The sequence below is a fragment of the Varroa jacobsoni genome, unplaced genomic scaffold, assembly GCF_002532875.2.
Source record: "Varroa jacobsoni isolate VJ856 unplaced genomic scaffold, vjacob_1.0 contig00015, whole genome shotgun sequence".
NCBI lineage: Eukaryota > Metazoa > Arthropoda > Arachnida > Mesostigmata > Varroidae > Varroa > Varroa jacobsoni.
This window is the reverse complement of record NW_019214397.1, coordinates 142,802-170,219: the sequence shown is the minus strand read 5'-3', so window position 1 is coordinate 170,219 and position 27,418 is coordinate 142,802. Positions and strand designations below refer to the sequence as shown.

At 44.8% G+C, this 27,418-nt stretch overlaps 2 protein-coding genes across 15 annotated transcripts; one reads left to right on the top strand and one right to left on the bottom strand.

Moving 5' to 3' along the window:
- Nucleotides 1–16: 16 nt before the first annotated feature.
- On the bottom strand, nt 17–16,239 carry LOC111270620 (uncharacterized). Of its 11 annotated transcripts, none has more exons than XR_002686370.2 (5): nt 11,141–11,348; nt 2,664–2,765; nt 2,154–2,435; nt 1,039–1,297; nt 17–836 (listed from the first exon to the last, which is right to left on the bottom strand). XR_002686370.2 is itself a non-coding variant. In XM_086972552.1 (5 exons), the coding sequence occupies exons 4-5, from the start codon at nt 1,243–1,245 to the stop codon at nt 672–674; spliced, it is 372 nt and encodes a 123-aa protein (XP_086828678.1). In that variant the 5' UTR covers nt 1,246–1,297; nt 1,503–1,596; nt 2,154–2,765; nt 11,141–11,316; the 3' UTR covers nt 17–671. The 11 variants fall into 11 exon arrangements, 7 of the variants coding, with proteins under 7 accessions (XP_086828678.1, XP_086828676.1, XP_086828677.1 ...); XR_002686373.2 differs by having other exon boundaries at nt 2,154–2,384; nt 11,141–11,345; XR_002686374.2 differs by having other exon boundaries at nt 2,154–2,352; nt 11,141–11,343.
- Nucleotides 7,023–27,116, top strand: LOC111270619 (uncharacterized). 4 transcript variants are annotated; one of them, XM_022850936.2, is made up of 4 exons: nt 7,023–7,572; nt 24,994–25,244; nt 25,415–25,970; nt 26,207–27,116. In XM_022850936.2, the coding sequence occupies exons 1-4, from the start codon at nt 7,549–7,551 to the stop codon at nt 26,555–26,557; spliced, it is 1,182 nt and encodes a 393-aa protein (XP_022706671.1). In that variant the 5' UTR covers nt 7,023–7,548; the 3' UTR covers nt 26,558–27,116. The 4 variants fall into 4 exon arrangements, with proteins under 4 accessions (XP_022706671.1, XP_022706670.1, XP_022706672.1 ...); XM_022850935.2 differs by lacking the exon at nt 7,023–7,572 and adding an exon at nt 17,344–18,089; XM_022850937.2 differs by lacking the exon at nt 7,023–7,572 and adding an exon at nt 17,347–18,196.
- Nucleotides 27,117–27,418: the final 302 nt, after the last annotated feature.

The window sequence follows — 27,418 nt, the reverse complement described above, 5'->3', positions numbered from 1 at the left end:
TCAGTATTGCTAGAGGTGCATTCAGCCATATTTATTTTTAAAAAATAGTTATTTCTGTAATGATCAAAACTTCATGCAGATCGCGGAGATCGCTACCTAAGATAATATTGAAAAAAATAGTCACTATAGTTGTTAATAATTAGATACGAAGCTACAATCTGCCAAGACTTGGGCTCGCAGTCTATACACCATCCTTCTAGGCTACAAGGATTGACTTCGACTCGGTCCGTTAGTATACTACAACGCTACTACAAAGTTTATACAAAGGTTTTCTTGCAGCGTTTTTAAGCTTTCTTGTACAGCAGGCGACGTTTGAGGCAAGGGTCATAGTGTGCGATGTCATGTCGCAGAAACATGCTCACCAGCTAGCTAAATTCTATAAGGATATAACCACTTCAACATTCAACTTCATAACCACTGCAACATATCAAATCATCAACCTGTTGATTATTCTTCATTAAAACTGAATGTTGTTAGAAGATACGCTTAGGCAACTATATAGAACTCTCGTCTCGTAGGAGTACGTCTTCTTGTATACAATTCGCATGAGCTTCGGACAACGGTCTATTTTTTCATTCACAGCTTTAATCTATCCTTTCGACCAGCTCTACATTCGTCTTGCGCCCGCAGCCCTCAACCAACCTTGAGCAACGACCTGAAGCGAAGTCATTTTATACTTCAGAGAATTCAAAGAACTCTTCGTCATCACTCTTTACACCATCGGCCTGCGTCGTGCCATCGTCCTCGCAACACGACCCGCGAATAATCTTTGTTGGGCCAGGTCTCGTATTATTTACATTGCGCGATGCCTGACCGCTCGTCCCATCAAAAGCTCCCTGTAAAGTATAAATAAAAGATTTCTAGGATAGCAATATTATGCAGTACACTTCGGTAGCACTGAGCAAATAGAGTGGCAACAAATCGAATTAAGCTGGTTTACTTCACACACACTAAATGGCATTAAATTAATACGTAGTTGCAAGTTTCTCCCGAAGGACCTGAACTCTGTTACGAAAGCCCAAAATATAGCAAACTTACCTGACTAGGAATAGTACCCATTTGGTCAACTTGGCCCCGAAGTTCATCTAGTTCGCGCCTTAGTCGTTGATGCATATCGAGCAGATATTTAAGAGCAGCCTGACGTCCCTTGTCAAACCACAGATGAATGCCATATGAGACTGAGGCTGCCACAGCAACGCAAGCGGCTACCAGCCGAAGCTGACCACGCCATCGCTGGACGTCCATCGACCAGACGAACCGTGTTCCGAACCAAAAGAACAATGGTACCTTTTATAACCTACAAATCACAATCAGCAATTGTTGATGAAATCAACAGCTGTAACCGTGACAGCACATACGCGGAGCATTAAGACGGACTTTAGCTGACAACGTCACACTGCAGGTGGTAAATAAACGGGCTCATCGGAAGATACATTTTGGCCCCGTCAAATATATGAATCAGATATATGACAAGATAAAATCATACAAACGACTTTTCATACATGTACAATCAAGGTCGATTCCATGTATACGGAACATATTTTAGGTTAGAAGAGTGGCAGTTACAAAAACCAACAGCCAATTGGACATCGGGCCCTGTGTATGCATAATTGACAAGGACAAATGATATTCATATATTTAGTTATCCACGTCTGTGTGTCATCAATAGCAGTATGCTACCTACGTATCTTTCAGATTTTCATCATAATGCTTCATCCTCAGTTAGTCAGGTATTGCTTTATTATAAGCAAAAAAAACTAATCGCAATTTCGGCTATCGAGAATCAAAAAAGGTGAAATTTCGAGTTACCTAAGCTCCAGTCGACATAACCCTCGCTAGAAAACACATTTTGACTCATGCAGTCCCACGAAAGGCGTGCACCAATACGAGGTCGGAGCCCGCATTTAGCTCATCATTAAACACCAATTTAATTCAGATCAGATAAGTTAAATACTACAGAAGCCTTATTTTATATAAACGAATTAATATTTTATTGTAAGCCTACTTCATTTAATCCGATGCACGAACACTAGGCCATCTAAATGACAGGCTCAAGCTACTAGCACCCGAATTCACAGCTGCCACAGTTGTTTCAAGCTTTTTTTATGCCTAGATCAACTTCGATATTAGATTCGGACGTCTGAATTTCTCACCCAAGCGACATTAACAGATGTGCGCACAAGCTTAGTCCACGAAGCTGACGTCCGGTTCGTGTCTGGAACTTCAACGTCACCAAGAAAACTACCGTCTGGGTAGCTCCTTTCGGCCTACCCTTTCCGCCGCGAGAGTTTAGATAGATTTTGTCGTTTTTTGAAAAGCTCTCACCAGCCGCGAGATGGCGCTTCGGAACAACTTAGGCCAGCGCAGATATGGATTAGGCACAGCTGCTAATTCCAATCGCCCATGCTCGTCCACAAGTATGAAAAAAGATTAGACTTGAGAAGGTAACTTGCCTACTTGTCTTAGGTTTCATACGGATCATGTCTCTACAAGAACTAACAGATGCGCCATTTTACAAAACTATGTCTATTGTTCTTTATCTATCCGTATGAAAAGCCAGGAGAACTATAAACATCGTACACACCGATTACGACTTGGTGTTGATCCCCTGTTTATCTAGTAATTTGGTATTTATTTAGTATTAGAAGACATAAGATACTTACGTTACCAATCGACCCGTGGCATAGTTATATCATTAGCCGGCGCTTGCTCAATCTTTGCTGGTTCGCTTACAGAGATACTTGGTATAGCATGCCAATATGCTCCTAAGGAAGGTATCAACAGAAATTATCACGGCTACTACAATACTGCAAACAAAATCGAATCTTCTCGATCCTTCCTAACCACCAATAGGAAACTATTTTCCGAATTAGGGAAATCCATTGTTGCTATCCGCCAAACTATCAGGGGCGTTCTATTCAAAGATACTCCAGAATATAGGACATCTATATGCAAAAACCAGTGAAAAAATCGCTATACCTTAAGAATTCCTGAAATGGATGTAATGTAGAACAGAATTCTTCATAATATCCTTTGTAGTCACTAGTCAAAGAACCTGGACTTCTAGGACATTTGCAGAACGATGTCCGTTCGTCGGCTCTATTTTTATCCACCCTAAGCATATCCACTATTGGGGCTGGCCACAGTATTGTAACTTAATGAATAACTTATATGGCTAAGTTGTGGGTTCGCAGAACACAACTTAGCTAATCGATGAAGCAGCACGGAAACTGCTTACAATCGAACTGCAGTGCCTCGGTAGCGTCGATCATTGAAATTAAAGTAATCCCAGGTCTTTTCATTTTCTGCATGAAAACAATGTATATTTCGTTACCTTTCCATACTTCGGTTCTCTTCATACTATATTTAAAGGGTCGTACACAGCATGATGTCAAAGCGGTCACGCTATGCGTATCCAAGAAAATAATGAAACCGTTTTCTGTCATTACCTGACAGGGCAAACTTGGATTCTGTTAACTGATGAAATCATCTAAGTAATCACTGAGTCTGTCTACCACCAAACGTGATGTTCTTAGCAAAAAAATTATTAGCACCTGCTGAAAGGATTTTTGATAAGCTGAATAAGGTACGCCGTTCAAGGGTAGATCCAGCCTGTTCCTAAGTCGATGGTTTTACGTTCAATGACAATCTGTCACCGAAGAGGTGTACGATTTTAAAGCCTTCTATTGTTTTTCTACTTCCAAATATACATATTAGGCAAGTATGCACCATAATAACTATCACATTACCGTGCACCTGAACAAAAGTAAGCCATATGCGTGTAGAAAACGCAACTACGAGGCGAGCGTGTTTACGTTCGGCCCCACAAGTATGTACAATATGAAAGATTAGCACCTGATTGTTGAATATTTAATACGGTTCTCAACTCAAAAGGGCAGTATTATTTATGGCGATTTGTTATTGCGCAATAATTGTACGGCCACATCAGGGACCTAGTTCGGTGCTGCGACCTGAGCAATTCAGAGATAGAGTGCATTCTAGAGCCTAGCTTCTCCGATATGATCGGTCTTTCCCAATAGTATTCTTTAGGTTGTTCAGATATGACGCGATCGGCGTTCAACAACCCGTTTTTCTGCTGAGGCCGTGGCGAAGTGCAGCGAAGCTTCATTATTCTACGCATCGTAAATAATGATTTGGGTGAAGATCGGTGAATTAGTTTCTAGCGGGGTCAAGTGATGCATGTTTTCTGATAGGTGCTCTCTTACGGATAAGCGGATCAGTTGACGCTGATAATTTCATAGCGATGTAAGATACTCTGCGAACAAGATTATGGACATCGACGTGATTGACTGGCCATTGCGGCTCACTAGAAATTATGAGCATATTTTGGCAGTTGATTAATTAGTTTGACACTGGCGTTGATTTTAGATCTATCAGTGACTGCGCCAAATGTCGTTCAGCTTTGTTTCGAGAAGATAAGCTTTTGCGGTGGGCTTCTGGTTGGAGATACTCATCCACTCTTCTAGCAGCGCTTGCCGCCGAAGTCAGGAAGACTGATCTAATGATAAATCGCGGTGACTGTCAACCGTAGATATTTCGAACGACGTCAATCAAACGCACTTATTTTAGAAAATGAGATCGATGCTTTAAGCTAATACAGAGTACCGCATCTAAAGTTACTGAAAGGAGGTCACAATGCCGGTAGATAATAATATTACTTGTACACACAACTCAAGCCGTTAAACATGACGTACGTTCGACTGTTTCGTTAATGACTGAGACACATGTAAAAACACTGTTATTTTATTTGTACTAAAGCAAACGAAGATCGAGGGGAAAGAAACGTGTTCTTTATTTTACCGCATAACCGTTCTCGTAGACAGGGATATACATGCGCGTTGACAGCAGTTTTTATAAAAACCAAAAAATAATTAATCTGTTATGCTGTATTGCATCTCCTGCACGCCTGCTTAACGTTATCCGGGCTGTATTCTTTCTGTTAGAGAGAACGTTAATGTGTTCCAGAATATTTACGTGAAAAATGTGTGCCAAATACATCAGTGACCTGGCACCAGCGCATTGTCTAGGCCCGCCTTGATCAGGACGATAATTGTCCTTATCGGCAATTATGCGATCGTGGAAACTGCAAGCCCACTATATCTGCCTAAGCCGTCCAAGACGTTGACATAGGGTAGATCCGGAGGAACAGTTCAAGTCAATGCACAGCTGATTCGTCTGTGAAAGCTCTATTGAAGTCGCATTAAAAGTGGGAGATCAAGGTGTTGCCACTGTGGATGGCTCGAGCAGGAACGCGCGTGCTCCGTAACAACACAGGTGACCTTTAGCAACAGGGCCCAATGGAGCGACGATGTGTTCTGTACGTAGAGAGTACAAAGAGTATGCTATTGAGTATGCGTATTTGTATATATCTACCGATTTATATCGTTCGGCACCGGTGTCGGCTCTTTATGATTCTTTCTGCCAATCGGCCAGAGTTTAAACTGACTGGGTAAACTGAGCGTCGCCGCCGCCGCTGTTGTTGCTGCTGCTGCTGCTGCTGTTGTAGGTCAAGGGGTTACCTCCACCACCTCAGTCATTGAGTCGCCATCTACAGGACCCCGAAAGCAAGAACAGAACATACTGTATAAGATATACCTGTGCTAGCGTGCACGGGCAGCGCCAGACGTACCCCCATTGCTTGTTAGAATGATGAGGTACGCTACGCGGGAACGTCGACATGACTCTACTCAGAAGAGGACCCTAAGGACCGAGCAATCAAGTACAGATGGACGAATCCGACAGCGACTAGTTTGCTGTTAGTAGATTGTCTGTCTACAGTGATAAGGACTACGATCGGATGCTTGATCGTCGACTGCTAGCAACCATCTGTCAGTTTTTACCTGTGAACAACTGACTTTGGATTGCTAAGTCGACTGGCTGTTTATGAGTGTATTATTTTCCCGCGCGTATCAGACGGTGCCTATAACCTAGAGCCGTCAGTACAGCGAACGTCAGCGGTGAACATACGACATCAACAACCACTACGCAACTGCCGTTCGAGACGATTCGTAACGAATCAAACGAAAGAGCTCAGCGAAATGGCTGCGTCAGAGAAAACGCTGAACAGTGAACGAAGCAGTAAGTGAGCGGCGTCAGCGACTGCGGCGACGGCGACGAGCCAGCGCTAAAGCGCCAACAACCAACGCCAATGCAACTCCCAACCAGCTAAGGCTGCGCCAACGGCGGCGGCAACAACAACAACAACCCATATAAAACTGATGACCTAGTGACACAGCTCCTGACGCCATAGCCGACATTACTGTCGCTGCTGCTGCTGCTGCTGCTGCCGCTACCGCCATTACCGCTGCCTCACGAATCCCTGCGCCGTGTCGATTCAATCTGAAATCAAGCCGCAACCGCGCTCACGGGCCCCCTTCAGGTTGGCACACACTGCGCGGAACAACTTCTCTTACTGACTGTTGGCTGGCGAACTAGTTAGCTAGCTTATGGCAGCGTCTGATGGCGATGACTGGCCCCTAAAAAACAGCGCACACATGAGGCACACGTGGGATTACTGCGGGAGCCACGGGATTACGTCGTAGATCAGACGGATGGACCAATAGACACGGTGAAAAACGCACGAGCTGCCCTCTGGCGGCAGGTCCACGCGACAAATGATTGCCGCTATTCCTGTAGAACTGGCAAACAGCCAGCAAAAGCAGTCAGCTAGTCGCAGTCAGGCAGGCGCATTAATGGTGACGGTATCAGACGCCATCAGGAGCAGCAACGGAGCCAACGTAGTAGTGGAAGTGAATGGGCACACACGCAAGAGCGTCCTGAAACGCGACCAGCAACGTGAAAAAGGAAGCTTCTCCGTTTATGCAAGCTGTACATGGGCTGGTTGGGGAGCGCGCAAAGCATAATAGAGCAGAAAAGACCGGAGCACATTGGAGCAGCTGGTCTAAACAGGGACGGACGCATTGACGTTCGCCAGTCGGAACTCCGAAGTCGGCCAGCCCAGCGACGCGAATGGGAACGCGTCGAAAGAAGGTCGATAGAGTTAAAGACGGTAAAGGCAAGTAAGTCGAAGTTAGTTGCTTAGCGTTGTGTGCGCGCGTGTGTGAAGCCGCTGGGAGCGTCCCGTGTGCGCGAATGAACAAGCAAATCTTTCAGGACGGATTGTGAAAAGGTTGGGTGCAGAGTTTTCGAAACAGGGGAACCGATGCAGTGAGTGATGATAGGAGTTCATAAGGCAATTTTTCGTGTTCAGTTCAGCATCAGTGAGATCGTAGGCTGGAGTTAGGTTCGGTCGATGAAAGCAAAGAGTGTGCGTGAAAGAGGGGCAGGCTCGTAGTAATCCATAGCCCTCGATTTATTGGGGTAATCGAGTGATCATTAGGTTCGTGAAGGATAACACGAAATACCTGTTATCGGAGGGAACACAACGCCGAAAAACGGACGTGAAGCATCATTGAACTACCAACTACGCAAGTGGCATTCGACGAACAAAGCGTGGCTTCAAAAAATTGGCTTCCTTTCTGTAATTAAGTGATAATTAGTGAAAGACTCCCCTTGTCGACAGCTCTGATGTACCTCATTGGACTGGCAGTGGTAAGTACGCAAGTGGATTAGATATCGTTGTAATAAAACACTATTAGACATTTAATTTTTTTACAATTTAGACATTTAACTGTGTATAGCTATATATATATATATATATATAGCTATATAGTTTCGATAAGGAAACTCTTTAGCTTAATTAACGATCGGCATTTTGAACGGCTTAACATTCATAGAAAAATCGCGGTCCAACGAATAATATGCTACTGCCACTTTGTTACTTTCTATTATAGGATAAAACAAATGTAGCCTAATCGTGATACTAGATATTAAAATAACTGTAACTTCCGAACATGAAGTAGGAAACAGGAGAAAAATTGTCTGCATTGTCAAATCTACCGTACGTTCGCACCTTATCCAATAATACTAGAGTGGCGGCATGTAGGATATTTAGCAATGAAATATAATTAAAAACGATCGATCAAGTTCCATTGCTCGTTACATTAAGTTGAGCTATAAAATAGGAAGTACTTTTTTTTACACCAGAACAAAGGCACAATCCAACTAACACTTTGTTGAAAAAAGCCTGAACATGTAGATTATTATTTACAAAATTTCGTGGCAGATACCCAAGTGGCCAGAAATCGTTTTCATTGTAATATGTTGATGCTTGGAGCCTTGCATTGTTGCAAATTTAGATCTTGCCTAGCCTTAAACACAACTTTCGGTCGATTAGCCTGAGGCCGATCAGCATCAATCCAGCAACCTAACATTAAGGAGGCGCAAGACTAAGAACTCAGAAACACCCCCGACTTTTCTATACGGACAGAGCATTTCAAGCATTGAATAGAAACCAGCGCTAACGTCCTTTACAGAACGTTAGAGACTAACGCAAGTAACTGTCCTCATTTTAGTGACAACACACTAAACATGTAGAGTATATATATTTAAGCACTAAGAGAATATTTTCACAAACTCTTTTACTTAAAACATTACAAAAGGGTTCTGTGGGTACAAGGCATCTTACAAGAGTCAGTCGATTTTCTGCACGTGCCTTATGCATGCATGCGTGCATGCATGCACGCACGCACATCCAGACAGCTCGTGTGTACAGTGCCCTGAAAAGTCTCACTGCCATTCTAATGTTGAAATGTTCATGTCCTATTCATTAGTATAGCTATATTTTAAGTATAGACTAATTATTCCTGTGCCATTCCTGATGGCATACGATTACAATGATCTGCAAACTAAATAATTTCACAGAGTGTGTCAAGTCCCTGTACAGTTTTAATTATATGTGCCAAGCTTTAACCATCAGGGGTGGTCAAAGGTAACCCAGGTAGTGGAGTGACCGATTCTTAAGCAGCGTATCCATTTTCTGAGCGTACGAATAACATAACTTCCGTACGTTTCGTACATTTACCACGCAGTTTACTCGTCACGGTATGGACAGCTATAGATTCCTTAAAATTAGAACTAAGCTCGTTCACAGTAGTGCGACACGACGGTATCAGTAAGTTACGTAAGCAATTTTTCACAAACCGCCGAGGTAAAGAGCCTTTAACTGGAGATAATATGGCCCTTGTGCACCCTATTGACAGGTGTTCTTACAATGCAAAAAAATAACAAAGAATCAGATCAAGCAGATGGTGGATGAACAATGTGTAAGCTGTTACAAGTGAATTCTAAAGTTGAATGACTTTTGAACTATGCATCTCTTGCAGACAAAAACTATATTAGTTAATTCCAGGAGAATCGAGTTAAGAAAAGAAAAACGCGCGAAAGGCAACGCCCAGTGGTTAGGTCTTGGTTCCATGATGACCACAGCGCTGCGGAAATTAATCGATGACTGGTAAAGACATAAAGCGAGAAGGCCTTAAATGAACGCACAGTGCAAACGTTCCAAAAACGGTCCTTAGAGTGTAGAAGGTCAGCAAGGACGCAACCAGATGTCGGGCAAGGACGCGTTGCTAAAATCAAGGAGGCCTTCCACGAAGGCTTCGAGTTCAAAAGCTCCGTAGACAAAAACTGGCGTTTCACACCTACCATATTACAGAATCATAACCAAAATACTGATTATGAGGAAGCTGCGTACAAATCGGTGCGTGTGATTTGCGAAATTTTATTTGATTAAAAAACCGGCCTGGATCATCACATCGCAATAGACGAAACATTAGCCGAAGAGTGGCCAGATGAACGAATGGCGCTGCCCTGAATATAAATCAAGTTCGATACTAGTAGTTTCAGTAGTACATGCAATGATTAGCAAAGGAGTCCGCCTACTATGAGACACTTAATGAATGCAGATCTTGAGTTCCTTAGAAGACTTATGAACTGTTGCCTCGACGGTCGACACAGTCTGCTTACCTAAGGACAACGCCAAACCTCATTCCCACGCCTTTAGGAAGGGGACGCCCATCGTTAACCTGAACTCGCTTATTCTCCCGATCCAGGTCCGTGCGATTATGGGCTTTCTATGTTTTAAAAAATAGCTGACTGGCAAGCACGTCGATCCCAGCGTCGATTTACTTTGAGAGCTTATAGATAGAGAAGTTATACATGGAAACGTGAAAGGTAGGCATATGGGCGTCCAGAAACTGCCAGAGCGTTGATGCATACAGGTAAAAAATAAAGGAGAGTCCCTTTAACACGTACTAAAATAATCCTCTAGCCCTAAAAATTATTTAATTTCAGAGTCGATATGCCGGATTCGCTTGTTACAGTATAACATAATACAGTTAATTGTTATACATGTTATATATATATATATATATATATATATATAAATAATCACATTACTGACAAAACCCACTTTCGATATAGATGCAAATATATAGTATTATAGCGGTAACTGTTATTATAATGATTAGGTAATAGTTGTTTGTCATTCGATGTTCGATGATTGTTCGTTACCGATCTTGTTAGTGACCCACAAAGGTTTGGTGGATCGTAAGTTGTTTATGGCCATGTGTACATAAGCTTTTGATAAGTGATTACCTCACTTACCATCCTCTAGTAGAAACTAGTAAACGTAGCCCCGTATAGTAAACGTAGGTCTTTTTACCTCGGACAGCGAGCAAAATTTATACTGCTAGTCTGGTTAGATAAGTGGCATTTATCCGTAAAATTTTTGCAATAGGCAACTTCAGTTTGAAATGTGCCGAGCCGATCTAATCGATTCTTTGACTCATTTACACGGGTTCTACAGAAACGACTGTGGGATATGCTGTACAGGCACCAACGTGGGTCATGAAAACGTTTGGGTAAATTCACTATGCATTTTCTGAACTGTACACTGTTATTAAGATAACCTTGACGGTGAAGTGGCCACTCGCGTCATCGGCAATGGCGACTGGTTATCTTTAAGATTGAATACGTCACGTGAATGTTCGAGCGGCATTGTTGCGTTCATAAACCTCACGTCGACCTTCTTTCTGTTATGTCGTGGAATTAATAAAACGAGCATACACCCCCTATACCGTGATGGCTCTAGCAACTACTGGCTAGTAAGTTTCCATCATCTCTGTCTAAGCGTTACCTGTCGCAATATCTGTCGTCACTACAAAAGCTCAGGTAGTTCTGTTGACATGACATTGATCGTTACTACGCGAAAACTTACGAAGATGAAAACGACACGAACGTTCGTTGGTTACTGAGGGCGAGGTGGGAAAGAACTTGCGCCATATCGAGAACGGGGGTCAGCGTGTTATCACGGCATTCACATAGTGTATTTAGGTACTATAGGTTTCTAAACACTAGTTTGTTCTCTTTTCGAATATAGCTCCCGGAGCAGACGCTTTTTTCCCGCTGACCGCTACGGTGGCAGTAACCACAACAGCTCATTGTCAAATGGCCGCAGCCTGTCTCAACAGGTGATGTCTCGTACTTCGACCGTTCGATTGACACGCCAAGCAAGCGGCGCTCGCTTGACTTGAATCGGTGCTATTCCGCCGTAGCAGCAGTATCAGCATTAACGTGAACGTCGTCGTTGTCGTTCGCGACCTGACCGAGTCTCCTTCGGCGCGGTCGGCCCCGATGCTGGCGTCACGACGTTGCTCCATTCTTCCGTTGTTGAACTGCAGCCGCAGTAGCAGCGTCGGCAGCGAAGTAGTCATAACAGCTGCTGGCGCCGCTCTAAGCCAAGTACAGGAAGCTTTGAGCAACGGTTGTGCGCGTAGCACCAGCGGCTGCAGGAACGGCACACAACAGCGGTGACCTGTCGGGGGACCGCGTGTACCAAAAGCACATCACATAGATGCTATTGCCGCTGCCAACGGTGGTCGACCCGATCTCGCTCCTTCGCTCGTACCCGTCAGGCCGACGCAACCGATACTACAATGGCGACCATCGTTTCTACTATCAACAGCACGCCCATCATTGCTTTAACGACGACGCGTGCTATTGCTCTTGGCAACGTCCGCAAGCGACCCAGCAGCAACTTAGGATCAGGAGCTCGCCAAATAGCAGAGGACCGGTGTTGGTAATATGCGCAACAAGCTTCTAAATTCAGTAACCCATACATAGTAATACAGTAACCCGCTTGGGTATGGCAGCGACAGCTGTTGGCAACGCGCTACAGTACCGCTAACGGCAAACGCCGCGTATGAAGGCACGGCCGCACGGGCAAACAGCGATACAAAGGGCGACAGAATTTTTGTCATACGCAAAGACGGATCTTTGACAGTGGCGGAAAAATGATGACGCCAAAAGTAGATGCCTCAGCAGGAAGAGTACTTTAAAGAAGCCAAGTTACCTAACCGCACTATAGACGGATGCCGTGGACCAATCGAACGAGCTAGAACTTAAAAACAGATAAATGTCGACCGAGCAATCTACAGTTCGTGATAGTACCGCAAAAGACAGAAACAATGATTTGGGATCCAGCTTTCGAGACGCTTCAAATACAAATTGGCCTAGAGTACGGGGTGTTTCAAACAGGCCTACCTTGGCCTTAATCGGCTGCAAATTCACGCCGAGCTCCTGAAATAACGATGACAAGTCATCGGGTTTTCATAGCTGGGATTAGCGCCATAGTTGTAAGCATGATTGTTCTTACCGAGATCGTTTTATGCGGATACTGTTGCCGAAGTTAGAATGTTCCGATGGCCAAAAATGAGTAAAATACATACCCCTGTCATGCGCCTGCTAGGATCCAGCAGACGAACACTGGCAACGATGTACAATTGCTAATAATTGTAACTGATCCATAAACGATCCGTAAACGAGCCGTATTTAGGCGTTACGTAAATTCAATGATTAATTTATTCGTTCGTTAGAGTAAAATTTCCGTTGTTAATTAATTTAACGTTGTACAGTATACGGGGCAAAAACTATGACTCGGCGATAGAAGTCGTCTGCAGATTGACGAGAATCGTCAAACGCGAAGCGCTATGACGCACCAGCTGCATAACATGTCAATAATTTTTTCTGTAATTAAAAAATTGCGCTGAAGTTCAGTGCTCCCTCTGTAAGCACGCAGAAGTATTATCAGTAACGCTTTAAAAAGCGCAAATGTATATTATGGATTGTAACATTGAATGAAGTCCCTGAAGTTGTATACGTTCAACGCCTGTGATAGTTGAGCGAACAGGGTAAAGCTTTTATGCTTGTGCTGCTGATGATAATGAGGAAGATCAAGTGGCGATATGCCACTTGTCGCAACCACACGGGCTGCTCTCTCTCTCTCTCTCTCTCTCTCTTACGTACACATAAACATGTGTAATTATGTATATATGCGTACGAAAATCTACAATCGTTATTTGAACGTATGAGGTATTATTTTATTTAAGCCGGCCGATCATCATCATGGTTATGCCTACTTAAGCCCCACAGGTTCTCCCACACAAACACCGACACATGACGAGATCCCCATCGAAGTATTTGAGGTGCGAATGTGCCATGGCTGTCATTGCTGTAGTCTTCCCAACTTCTTTTTTCTTCTACTCAGCCGTTGTTGTTGTTACTATTTCTATAGCCATCACTGCGTTGCTAATAAAGCCCGCTTAAGCCGTTTTTGGGCTCACGCGGGTCCTTTTTAACTTGTCTACCTAACCCCACCGCACGCTGTCATGCCAGTGAAGATGGCGTCACGATCAGATAGTGGTCGAACAGCAATCGGAGAGGAGGCAGTGGTACTGTACAGGTGCCACCGAACTCGACCCTCCCTTGCAGTATGCGAAGCCCGGCTGAACAATTGGCAACAGTATCAAAACGACAGCAAATACTACAGTGTGCTCTTATAGCATTATAACGCGTCCAATCTGTCACCTTTTTGACGATCATCAATGTAACAGATGGACCACAGGCGAGGGCTGACGGGAGAACAATTGGCAAGGGTGGTCGATAAGGGCGAGGGTGAAATAGTTGGGCTGATAATGTAGGCAAGTCATCTGTGGCCTCGACAGGTTAAACTCATACGAGCGACCAAAAATCGCAGTCGCATTGCAGAGCAAGTTCAGAAACTGTGTGTTACTGCTGCAGTTACGGCTGTGGGTACTTATTGGTGTTCTGTCGCAAATCGCGGCGACGTCGCTTCCGGATTGAAACGGCAGTTCGGTTACATCGGCTGATCGAGACGGTATCAGCATCGGCGGATGGAGCCCTTCTAGATGACGCCTCTCCGCCCCCCTTGCGTGAACACACACAGAAAACAAATAGACAGGCAACACTTCCGCCCATACCCTGGCTAAAGGATACCGTCATCGAACAACACATAGGGGTCAACAGCAAAAACAACGGGACGATCATATTATTGATGTCCGACGGCTGATACAAGTTGGCGTATTTGCCCTCACAGAAGAGCCCTCGTCCATCATAAATTCTACTACATTCGTCCATAAACATGGTGATGAGCAAATCACTTGTCTAAATCGTATGTTCCGCATGTGGCATAGTAGCACTTAAGCTGGATAGAAAAAAAAAGTTCTATATGTTTACAGTTTTAGTGTTGGCATTTTTTCATTTAGCTGGTGTATTCTAACCGTAGTCTTGACACAATGTGGAGATCATGGCGCTATCCAGGCTAAATCCATATGCATTTAAGAGATGCCGACTCTGCGAGACCCTTGCAAGGATTTTGCCTGCCTGTGGACAGGGATGCGTAAGTGTTCCTGACGAAACGCTAATTGCCTGCACGCTAGGCTGACAAACAACTCATGCAGGCAGAATGGGGATCCTCAACGTTTTCTTTGTTTTTTAAAACTACCTAACTAAAATGTAAGGTATATTGAATATGCGAAGCAAGATTCAAACATCAACAAATCAGGGTTCAAGAAGGTGAGCTGAATAATAAGGAACAGACACGCGGAGCTTTGATTTAGTCGTTCAGACATAGCTAGATTTAATGAAAAAAAAAAAAAAAAATACAATGACAATTGTTAGCAATGTACGCGTTTAAAGCGGAAATGCTCGTTGCGATAACTAAATAGTAGAATTCGGAACTAGATAATTGAACGCTACTTAGCGCGAATAATAAGTAACTTTCGAAAAATCGAGAAGATCTATCATCTATTTATTGTGTGCCCAACCCATCAGTAACATTACAATAGAAATAGAACCGTATGTGGAACTATACCTATTCTAAGTTCGCTTCCTTACAGTACCATCTGTTACGTAAACCACGAGTGGCATTAATCTATTCATACAATTCCATTATTCTGCCATAATTTAACTGAATTATTAAGAAACTGACCATGACGGAGATAAGCTTTGACTTTTTGCTCCCTCCCAGTAACTGTTTTTTGAACCATATTCGCAGCTTACCTATGCACAAGTTAGACTTGTGTTGTTATCCGCTGTTTCCATCTGTTTTATCGCGTTTCGCTGATCCCCGTCTCGATTCTGTATAAGTAGCCACGCTGCGCTTCTTAGCGAACTTGCAACAAGCGAGACTCCTGTGCTATCGGTTGCTATCTTTCCCAATCTAAAATTCGATCGACTTCCGTTCGTAATAGTAGTATGGTTTCTGTTAGTAAGTCGTAGGTCTTCCAAAAGTACATTGTTATTGTTTCATTTAGTCGATCCCCTGGATGCCGCTGGCTGCATGCACATCGCCTGCGTGTCGCTCTGTACGCCCTTGCTAGCCTGTGTGTCTACGCTGACCAATCGCCCCTTTCGCGGGATTTCGAATAGACTTCACGGAACAGTCGTCCGCTGTCCGTCCCCATGTATGTCATTTTGTGCGTATTTGCTATAGCACGATACTCCAGGTGACCAGGTGTTAACGGTTCCATGTGCCGCCACTTGCCCTTGGTTACTATCGGCGTGTCTGTGTAAATGTGTTGAGATGCATTGTGCCCCTCCATATACCTATGCTTGCGGGTTTATCGACGGTGACTGCTCCGCAGGACGGTTTTTCGCAGCACTGCTGAAGCTGACTGGAGAGGGCTCGTTCATTCGATGAGCCGATGAACAGACGCTTGTTCTTTGGTGTATACGTGGACGCTTCTGCGCCCCATCTGCTTGCGCATATGATTTGAAGTATTGCCTGTTTTTGGTCTATGTTCTGGAATGACCGGACCAAACGATGCTGCGATGGTGTCATGACGCTTCGGTACCGCTATGCCAGTAGCTAACGTCAGACAACACCGGCGATCAACCGATGTGGCGTCTTCAATAGACCAAGTGCCGTGGACGTTCGTCCAGCTGCTTGCTACAATGGTGCTATCCGGCGTGAGGTCCCTTGCGGCCCGTATCTTGGTCGCTCGTCTGCCTTTTTGTGGCTCATGATGGTCGGTACCTTTTTGGAGCAGCAGGAGCAACAAACAGGGGGAAAAAGCTAAGCAACCGCCGGCGCCGTCGTCGTCGCCGCCCCGGTGAACGAATGGTCCGCTGCCGGTGGTTTGTGAGCAACTGAACGAGTAGAAGTTTGTCTATTAGTCCCAATGAGTTCGGATCCTATCTGTCTGTCCCTGTGTCCTGGTAGCAAGCTTTTCGTGTCTACCGCTACTGCTACCGCTGCAGTGTTGCTCTAAATGAACTCCAGCAAATGGCAGTCGACTGTCCGTTGATTCCGCAACTCCACGACTGCCAGTGCCAACTGCTCTACAATCAGCTGTAGCATAGAGGGAGGGAAGGAGCGGCGACTACACCAGGTTCGGACGCCACAGAAAGCAGGAATGGCACGTCGCTAGCTCTCGTCGTCAGCTGTTCCCCGAGCAGCACCGATGCCATCAGCAGCTTTGAAAGGGAAAGCGGACATGACAGCCGCTGAAGGCCCAGTCGGGTCAGCAGGGGCAGGTCAACCAGCAGCTGAACGCTTGCGACCGGGAAACCGCGGGCTGTCGCTCCCTTGTAACGGCTACGGATACAATGAGTCGCACGTTGTAATAGACAGCTCAAACGCCAACCCAACGAAAACGCAGCAGCGGAGCAGAGCGTCTAGTGGTGGTGGCAATTGCTCGTCTGTACGTGGTCCCACGTCTGCAGTTCCGGCCAGGAGAGGGCCCCACGATAGACATCGTCGCTGAGGCAGTTTGGTAGCAGCAGCAGCGTCTCACGCGGATAAGGAGCGCGGGCGGGAAAGAGCCGCGTTACGTGGACAGCCAGAACAACCGACGGACGAACTGATAGACAGACAGATAGATAGAAATATAGCCAAACTATTGTGAAGAGCTGTACGACGCCTTTGATAGGGAAACAGCCAGTAGTGGTGAGCCGACTAGCAGGCCATAGCGAACAGCAGCAGCAGCAGCAGCAGCAGGAACTAGACGAGGTGGCGCTAGGCGGCGCTACAGTCGTTGGCGGAAGCAGATTGGCATTAGCGACGGCAGCAATAGCACATGCTTTCTTTCGCCAATCCTGCCGACTGGCTGACGCTGGTATTGGTGAACAGAGGCAGAAATATTCGCGAGGTGATATTCACGGGGGTTGTTGTTGTTTTGTTGCACAATGGGGGCTGCTGAAGCGGCAGTAGCCTGCGGTTTGTGTAGTTGCCTGTACCCACTGGCACCATCAATTCGATCGTAATCAAAGTAGAACCCCTGTTCCCGGTGGAAACGAAACAAAAATAGAAAGTAAAAGCGCCCGGGAAAAGTGTATTACTATTGAATCTCGCTAGTAAAGATCGTCGTTCATCTATTATCCGTCATTGTGTTTCCGCTTCATGTGAAATATCACTCGCATGGTGTTATTTCAGCCAGACTGTGACGGTTGTGCAGTTGCGTGGAGTGGAAGCTATCTGTACTCGAAAGGACCGAAATGGTCCATTAAAACGTAAAGGGTTTATATGCGAGTAACAATAAGTGTTGACCTCCGAATTGTGCACGCAGCGGAGTTGAGAGGAAAGAATCGTCATGATTATGTGTTTTCCGTTGGTGCTAGTGATTGCTTTTTAAAGAACTGTAAAGGTGTTCTTAATGTCGTCCCAGACGAAAGAGCAAGCAGCCTTAACAAATAAATGAAGGCCAAATTAAATGTCCCGACTTTCCTAATATATATGTATAGGTGTCGTTGGGTTTGCAACTTCGTTTGAACGCAAAAAAGGATACGTGTTCTGTAAGAAGTCGAATTTAACGATTTCCGTGAAGACAATGGTCGTTCTGTTAACAGCGTTACTGAGACAAACTCCGGTAAGTGAATGGACAAAGGTATTTCCTCTTCCGTCTTTGAAGTCGAAGGCCAGAAATGGCGATGCATGATGGCGTAAGGACGGGAGAACGTCTGACGGAATTGCATAGTAAGTTGACATAGGAAACTCGGCAACTGCCGAATCAGATCGGTATTGCCAATACATTATATTTTACTTATACGGGGGATCTCTGTTAGAAGCGCAGGCCACACATTTTGTTTATATGTTACATTGTCTAACTGTATATAATTCAGAATATACGATTTGCTTAAACGAACTATATTGAAACTTACTTTTGAGCAGAGATTTTTGCGAGGAAAGCCACAGAGTGAGTAGAATGAAACAATAGGGCCCAGACTGATGTCTGCAACTATTTACGTTAACGTTTGTCGTCTTCTGTTGGAGTTACTACAATGGTTCTCAGCTTACCGTTCGGTTAATGAATAACTAGGCTGAAAAATTTTAGGGTATTAATCAAGCTTAGTAAAAGAAGATATACTGCGTACGGCGTACTGCGTACTGAAATATCTAATACGCAAATATGCACAAATGTCTTTAGGGTACCTGCAAGGACTTCAGACTTTCCTCCACAACACCGATGCATAACAAACGTATTTCTGCCGATACGTTATGTTAGATATCTCAAAGGCCAATGAAGTGCTGCTATGAAACGCCATAGAAATATATATTAATTAAATAATTTAATTATTGACTTTACAGAAACAGATTAATTTGGATATTACAGTTATACCATCCCTAAGGGCGCGATCCCTATTCTCTGCTGTAATTGAATCACGAACATGATTTGGGTATTGATAGCTTGATTGAGTCAACTAAAAATGCTCTGCCAATACCTGAAATTAGCCGAACAAGGTATCCATGATCAAGTGCCTAGAGAATGTTGTTAGCGAATTGGACCGACCCGTCCCTTGTGATTTTGTCTAGAAAACGATTGATTTTGCTGGGAAAAAATTCAATCCTACCGACAAAGTCTGGTAATATCGTAGCCATAATATTCCACGAATGCATTTATAATGAGTTTCTCGTCACACTGTTACAGCTAGGTAAGTGGGCTCTAACGTGGGCTCATCATCTAGCGACCATGACGCAAAAAAGAAAGAAAAAAGCAAGACTAAGGAAGTATTTACGGATCGGGGAAAAGTCAACTTTGCCCATCGGGTCTGGTTATCAGGTCGCACGACCGACCCTATTCCTGTTGTTTTTAGCCCACCTTTTTCATAAGGAGATATATATAGACTATTTCTCCTGCCGCCTGTAATATCATTATAGCAATGCTTGTGTCCCATTCGGCTGGCTAGTAATAATAATAGTAGTGAGTGATTCTGAGATCAGCTGACGCGTTCATCCCCAAGCGTTATGCCAAGCCGTCGCCGCCACTACATATCAAATAGATCAGATCCCTCTGTCGTTGCCATCAACGCCGGCGCCGCGTAATGCGGCCGCCAGATATAGAAGCAAAGTTGGCAGTTCAACAGAAGCCGGAAGGCGGCGTGCCAGTGTGTTCCTCCTGACTCTAACGAAGAGGTCCACAGAGGGAAAGCGAAGCCCTTTCATCTTCAATTGGGTGCCCCAAGTAGTGCGATTCGGGTGGGCATTTGGTGTCCTTCTTCACTTTCAAATTTTTTGCTGCTTTCATTTCAATCAATTGAGCCATTTTACAAATTTACGGATGCCTGTCTCCTAAAGTCTCATCGCTTGGCTTGATTCTTCGATACTGTCGACGGCAGAGAGTAAGAGCACAAAGACCAAAGGTCCAAGCAAGTTCACTAGATGAAACAACTTTACTGGCTGACTGAATTCCCTCCTCCCGGGCCGTTGTTGTCTGTCTGTCTATCTCTCCTAGCAGCTGCGCTTGTTCCAGTAGCGTTTTTTCGCTCGCGCGCGCCACTGCCCTAGTTACTGTTTCCACTATATGGAGTTGTAGTGGGCTTCGATCGTACAACAACCGCAACCGACATTGCCGCAGTTTCTCCTGTTGCTGTCCCTGTTATCGCCCCCCGAGTCTCAGTGTGGACGCCATGCCTACTTTATAGCAGTCAATAGAAGCCCGTTGCGGGGTGCTTGCCACTGGTCTATGGCCGCTTGATGTTCAGTGTTGTCGTCGTCGAATATAGCGGCAATCTATAATGGCTTGGCGACTGAGTTTAACTTATTCGGCCTTTTACCGCTCCAGCAGTTGCTGCCTAGTTAAGCTGGCGTTTGTCGTTTCTAAGGCAGTAGCGGCAAGGATGGCAGTGGTAACATAGTTCACACCGATGTTGACACAAAAAACCACGTCCCCATCACGCTTCAATAATGGCGCCTGTCTCGCTACAAACACTAGCTAGGCACATGTCTGAAGTGTGTATTGGATATCGAGACTAGGTAACGTCTACGCTGGGGAAGGGGAGCAACCGTTTCGTGTGACTAAAGCTTAATAACGGTTCCAAGCTCAGTGAAGCTCGTGTTGCAGTGTCGCGCGTCGACTCAGTCGCCTCGCATGCGACAAAAAGTTACGCCGTCATCATTGCCGTTGTAGGTCTGCAGTGGTCGTCGTTTAGTTCATCCGTTAGTTAGTTAGATGGCAATAGCAGTCTCTATTACAGTGGGCGCGTATACGTCGGTCCGGCTTCAGTAAATTGGTACTGCTTGGCCCGTTAGGCCACTATGCTACTACTGCTGCTATGAGACCGGACGCGGCGTGAACAAGCCAGAGCGAAAGCAAACACAACCATCGAAGGCAGCACTAGTTCTGACTGACTGACTGACTGACTGCTGAAAGGGGCCAATCTGACCCGGTTCCGCTTCCCAGGGCAGTCGGCACCATGGTGACCAACGCATGTCTGTGCTGCTACTGCCATCACTCCAGCGGCAATGGCTACTCATTCATATTGATCGGTCGATAACCGTGGCATTCTCCGGTTTTTGAATCGCTTCTGCAACTTTGACTTGCGGGCTAGCGCCGCAGTCGCCGCAGCCGACGCCGGCGACGCTCATTCCCCACCCTCACACAACGGCGGCAGCGGCCGTCGGCAACTAGCCTCTATAGTAAAGAAGTAATTGTGCCATTGAGAGCAGCAGCTCCAGTATTACAGTGCCGGAGAGTAGCAGTAATCGCGTTAGGGCCGACCTGATCTGGAGCAGCTGAGTCTGGCGTGCACCGATCGTCAGCATGCGATCGTTGTTTGTCGTGTGTATGCTGTCGCCATTGCGGCTGTCGTCGCAACGGCGTCTGTAGCCGTAATGACAGTAGTGGACAGTAATTTTGCTTGTGGTCTGGCACATAGCCTGCTGAACGTCGGCAAGTACTCGATGATATCTTCCCATACAGAGACACGTTAGCGCCGGAGTAGGAACACACAAATATATATATATATATATGGTGAGCATATATATATATATGCTCACTCACCCACACAGTCAGATACATAGCGCATATGTGAGCGGTCGACGGCGGCTATGGCTGGTAATGCGTTTAAAACTAAAACTAAAAAGGTGAGGACGAAGATTGTCTTCGAAAAAAAGTGCAGTGGAAAAGTAGCTTTTCATTAAATCGGACCACTAGATAAGTCAGTAAACACCCTTAGACCTTAGTACAGAACTGCTGGTGATATTCTAGGGCCGCCTATTCGCGCACGATACGTGGTATGGGTTGTTTCGAAATTATGCGGTATGGGATGTAGTTCCAAATGTTCGATTATATTCATTTGTCTCCTCTTCCCAGTAGCGTTGGTTACTTAGTTTTCTATGTTGCTTATGTGTGACGGACAACGATTGACAACAAGGTCCGAAAAAACGAACAAGCAGACGACCATGAAGGGGAAAAAATAGGAAAAGTTCTATATGCGCTCTGATTAGTTGAATTTCTATCAGCTTGAAAAACTTGTACGATAGTCAATAGAGAAAATCGGCGGTGGTGCAATAGATTGTAGAGTGTCTCGGAAGTGGGTAATGACTTGGGGTCAGCTCGTAGAAAACGTCACAGATACACGCTGCTCGATGATTTTCTTACCCAACTAGCAGATTTTACAATCGAACTAGAATCTGTGATTACAGGAGGACGCGCACTACGCACGCAAGCTGTGAGAAGATGCTAGAGAAATGACGTTAGGTTTGAAATTGATCTATGTTCTATTTACTGTTATATTTTACATCACAGACACCCAATATCAGATCTGGGACCCTTTCGCTGCCAAAGAAAACCATGCTCTAAGTATCATTATGATATTGTTAAACCTATTATCTATCAATCTATTTACGCGTCGCATTTCGAAAAACCTCTATATTATTGTCTCGGCCTCGGAGAAAATGTATCACTTATATCATGATTTTCTCAGTTCTGTCGTAATGGCTGTGAACATAAATAGCATGATACTGGGTCAGGAACTGCTTTTGCAACCTACTTTTTAATGCCGCATACTGCTAAGCCGTAAGTGGACCAGCTTTGAGAACAGCCTACTTGCAAACTGTCCCTTTTCTAATACTCAAGCAGTGATAACCGCCTCATGTACATGTTAGATTAGCGCAGCGAGAACCGCACGAAGTATAGCTCGGATGGATCCTGCCGACGCAATTACAAATTGGGTCCTATTCTACGTATGTGCCTTACAACCAGCCTGATATGACAGGGAAAATTTGCATTATCACGGTCTAAAAATCTATGTGCGTAGTTGGCGAAAGATACTTCCGCAATGTAATGATCACATTATCCTGTACTCAGTGGCTTATTCGTTATATACAATGTGTTAAAACACCGCATTACATGCTAGATTACAGTTAAAAGAGCTGTTTTTTATACGCTGTCGTCTGATTATTCAACAGGCATAGCAGAAAGCGACGCCAAGATAAAATAGCCGAGTTTGCTAATACGAAGCATGATGGAGAAAGCTTCTGGTGTACCAGAAGCCGTTACGTTATTCATTGAGTTAATATTTCTGTAAACGCACTACATAACCAAATAAATATATACATAAAATGTAACGTCAACGTACACATATGGTATAATATATATTATACCATATTTGTTGTTGACGTATATTGTTGTACTTCCTTTAACACAGGCTGGTCAGGATCCTTAATATGAAAACGCGTCCTAAACAAAAAAAAAAAAATAACTATAAAATAGTTTGTTACTTACTTTCTCCATTGTTAGCTCCAACTGAGAAACAAAAAAGATTTCGACTCCGTCACTAGCAATCGTACGTTCGGACCACTGCAACAAAAAAGACTCGGCCTCGCCAACTTCAATAGGTTGCCAAAGTTAGCAGCTATTGGCAACCTATTGAATCAGCGACCAAACTTGCTAAACCCAGATTCTTTTTTGGTCCACCCAAATTTTCTTCCTTCCAAGCTAAATACGCTAGTAAAAACGATCTTACTTGCCTCGTCATCGGTAGAATCGGCCGTTTTTCCAGCAACACTAATCGATCAGGACCGCTAACCTTTGTGTGGTGCTGTATACGTTACTACTCATACGTACATCATCGCTGCAATCAGTTAAGTTACAGTATCGCTATTGTAGAGCATATGGGAGCCAAAGCGCCGCAGGGTGCAGCCAAACGTTTGCAGACCTGTGGCTCTTCCGCAATTATAAGAGCCTGAATGAGCCCTAGCGTTCTTCTCGACCGCCGACGCTGCCGTCGTCGTCCTTATGTTTCGCAGGCAGGTAGGCAGGCAGGCAGGCAGGCTGGAAATAACTTTACGGTAAAATAGTGATGGTTGAAGGACTGACCCGCAACGCCGAAAACAATAATGAAAAATGCAAGGGTTTTTCGGAGCACGGCCGCTGCGCGAACTGCTCCTGTCTCTAATTTTGGCAGCTCTTGATCATGGTCACCGTTGCTCGTTCCGCCATTGTCGACTTGTACCGATTTCAATCCAGATTTTCCCCATTTTTCCTTGTTCTGGTTAAGCGTGTATTTTATGCTAGTTTTTCATGCACCATCGCCACAACCACTCGCTTCAGCTGCTATTTCTGTTGGTGCTCCAACGGCGATCGGTCATTTCGACTAACAGGCAATAATCAGGTGGCTTAAACAGGCCAGTGGGCTCTCCCCGCATAAATCATCTAACCGAATGTGAGTCAATCACACATATACACACACACGGACGGTCGCCAATCCCGGTTACCGCTAATTTAATTGAGATTATCTTGCACAGCTTTTGTATCTGATGTCAGATGCTACATGTATGAGGATTAAAACACTGAGTCGTCTGGATAAAACTTTGCATGAGGTTCGCTTACACAGTAAATATTAGAAACATCATGCGAAGAGCATGGTGGTGAAGTTGAATCGATTTGCACACGAGTACAACTTAGATGTAGGTATCTGTTCCAGAATATTTATTATATGTCTTGAATACGCTCTAAACTATCAGGCAACCTGCTCCCATAGATTACTATGGTAGCAAAGTAGATAGGCCGTTAGACTTAAAGCAAGAAGCTGCCAGTTCCGATAATAATCTCTCCCCACGTAACCCCATACTTCGGAGTGTGCATTATTAGAATTTATGCACATTAATTGAAAAAATATTACCGATCCTCGTGAAAACTTAGCGATATGAGAAAGAACTATCTAAAGTACAGGGACAGGATATGAGCTACGTTCCCCGAAAGGAGTTCGATTCAGAAACGTTACCATTATTATTACTACATCTTCTCCATTTCAAGCACACGGGCTGTACACACAACGCTCTTCAACAATGTACATTTACTTACGTATTATTTTATTTTATAAACAGATGTAATAATCAGTGTATGTAATTAGGTAGTGGGCTAATATTATATAGTAGACAGATGGTTGGCTTGGCGTTTGCCAGTTCAAAATAAAAAAAAAATCCATACGAGTTAACAAACGTTTGTTGCCGTTGTTCTTTCCTTTTCCTTGACTTGTTCCCATCAATAGCAAATGTACGAGGCTGAGGACCTTAAAGCTCGTCTAGCGACGACTGGACGTGGCGGCGGAGAGAGTGCTAGACGTAAGCGGACGGTCCGACCATCTCCTTACGAAGCTCCTGGCTGCCAAGAAAGCTTGCAAGGATTGGCTACAACTGCGGGCGGAAGGTCTACATCGCTTAGCCAGAGGGTTACCACGCAAGCTGATGATACTGTGTCCTCATCGAGTGACGCGTGCCTCAGCATCCGCGACACAAGCAGGTAATTACGTCTACACTGACTATTCACACCGCACTGCTCTGTATGCGTATATATCATACTGTATGATAATCAGTCATATCGCCGGTGAACCGCTTATACCAAGCTAGGCGTGTGCGTTCGCGCGTACCCTTAAACCAGAAATACATGTTATATTCTTATTTCTATGACAGATGTCGACTACCCATAAGGCCAGCTTCAACAGCAACCATGGTTAGAAATGCAAAGGTTCTGAGCGTACGGAAGCAGCCGTTGACGCTTGTCGAGTTGCTGACCGCTGGTGTGGAGAGACCGCCACACGGACCTCCCCGCATTACAGCCCAACACCAAAACGGCCAGCGTGTACATTTGTACCAGCAACGACCAGTAATATCTGACATTTTCCCGCAACAAACCTCAAATGTACATCAACCGAGGCAGCACCAAATTTACCATCCGGTAGGACAATTTTCTCATCAGCAGCAGCATGAGTCAGCCCCCTCAGTATTAACGAACCGGCTTGCAACCAGCGGGGAACGGTCGCATGAGCGTGATATCCTTGACCATAGTAGTACAGGGGATCGATCATACCCCCAGCAGCAGCAGCAGCATAGCCACAGTGCGATATCACCGTATTGCGGAAATAAGTCTGCCGTAGACGAAAGCGAAGCGGGCTCCCGTAGCTGCATCCTGCAATTGCTGCGTTGCCCTCCTGCAAGCAATTCGGTGGGCGAAGACATGAAACAACGGGTAAGACGATTATAGTACAACTGTTACGACTTATAAGGATCGTTTTCGTCATTAAGCCATTATTCCGCAATAATACGTTCTTATTCTTTATGTTAGTTATGAGGCATAAATGGTAACCACAATACCGCCGAATTTATTCTGTTCCATATCCTTAAATATACTGCTTTGAAACATTACCCTGAAACGTTAAACCAACTGGGAAGGTCGAATTAAAATTTCCTGCGATTTTTTTTTAGGCCTGGAGTCCCAGCGTCAGTTCCAATCACATGGCATTTCTGGAAGCAGTTTCTGTAGAAGGCGTTAAACGTTGTCAAACAGGAGCGTCACCCACCTCATCGACAATAGCATCTTCCGCGTCCTCGTCTTCGATCGCCTCAACTGCCCTAACGTCAACGACAAGTAGTGAGCCACTCGTGGTCGAAGCTGACAGCAGCAATCTTCCTCTGGACGCGGACTTGTTGAACGAAATAGAAACGGGAATGTCGAGTGATGTCCTTCATTTCACAACGCAGCCCGTGATGAATGTAGGAATCGAAGAACAACAGTTTCAGCAGAACCTCACCCCCGCATGCTCGGTCACCCAGTGACACGCGAGCACTTACGGCTCTGTGTGTATCATCGCCATTCTTATCAACTTTGTTAGCGATTATCCTCAAAACAATATTGTGACAACAGTTCGCCTATGGGAGGCACTGGGATATCGTTTAGCATTATATTGGCTAACTCATTCGCCGAGTCAATCCAGGTTGTTCCGGAGTTGCCTACCCTAATAAGCCCATTTACTTGACTACCGCCCATCTAAAGACTAGCGAATACGTCCCGCATGTTTATTTTCGTTGTTAGTCGATTAGGAACGTTTCAAATCATCTGAGCGAAGTGCAATGGTGATTTCGAAATATATATATATTTTTTTTTGTTTTTCTTCACGCTCACTATCTTGTTATAAGTACGATGATCGTACAGCGAAATCTACACACTATAATATACTAGACCCATACGTAGCAAAATAGTAGAGGACGCTTACGCCAATCGCGTTACCGCCATCAATCAACGGTGCATTTGTGTATAATGTAAATGACCCCCTGCAGCCTTCTAAACAGACAACAGACTGAATAAAGCGTGCTGTTTCATTTTGTCTCTCACAGAGATAGCGCAAAGTTTGTTATTATTGGGTTTGTTTAAAAACATTATCAATGGCGTTCCTAATCCACATTAAGCATCAGTTCTATGACGGTCTGAGTTGTGTTTCGCAGCGTGCATTTTCTCTATACCAGGCGATATTTCGCTATTTCACAGAGTCGGCCCAATTGGTCCTCAAATGATACGAATGCACCACCTACGTCGCCCATACATTGTCGATCTGCTTTCAAAATCGTACAAAACATTCACTGCCCTACGATCGTGCTATCGGTCATCGGTTATCTAATTTTATAGGCGTGCATATGAGC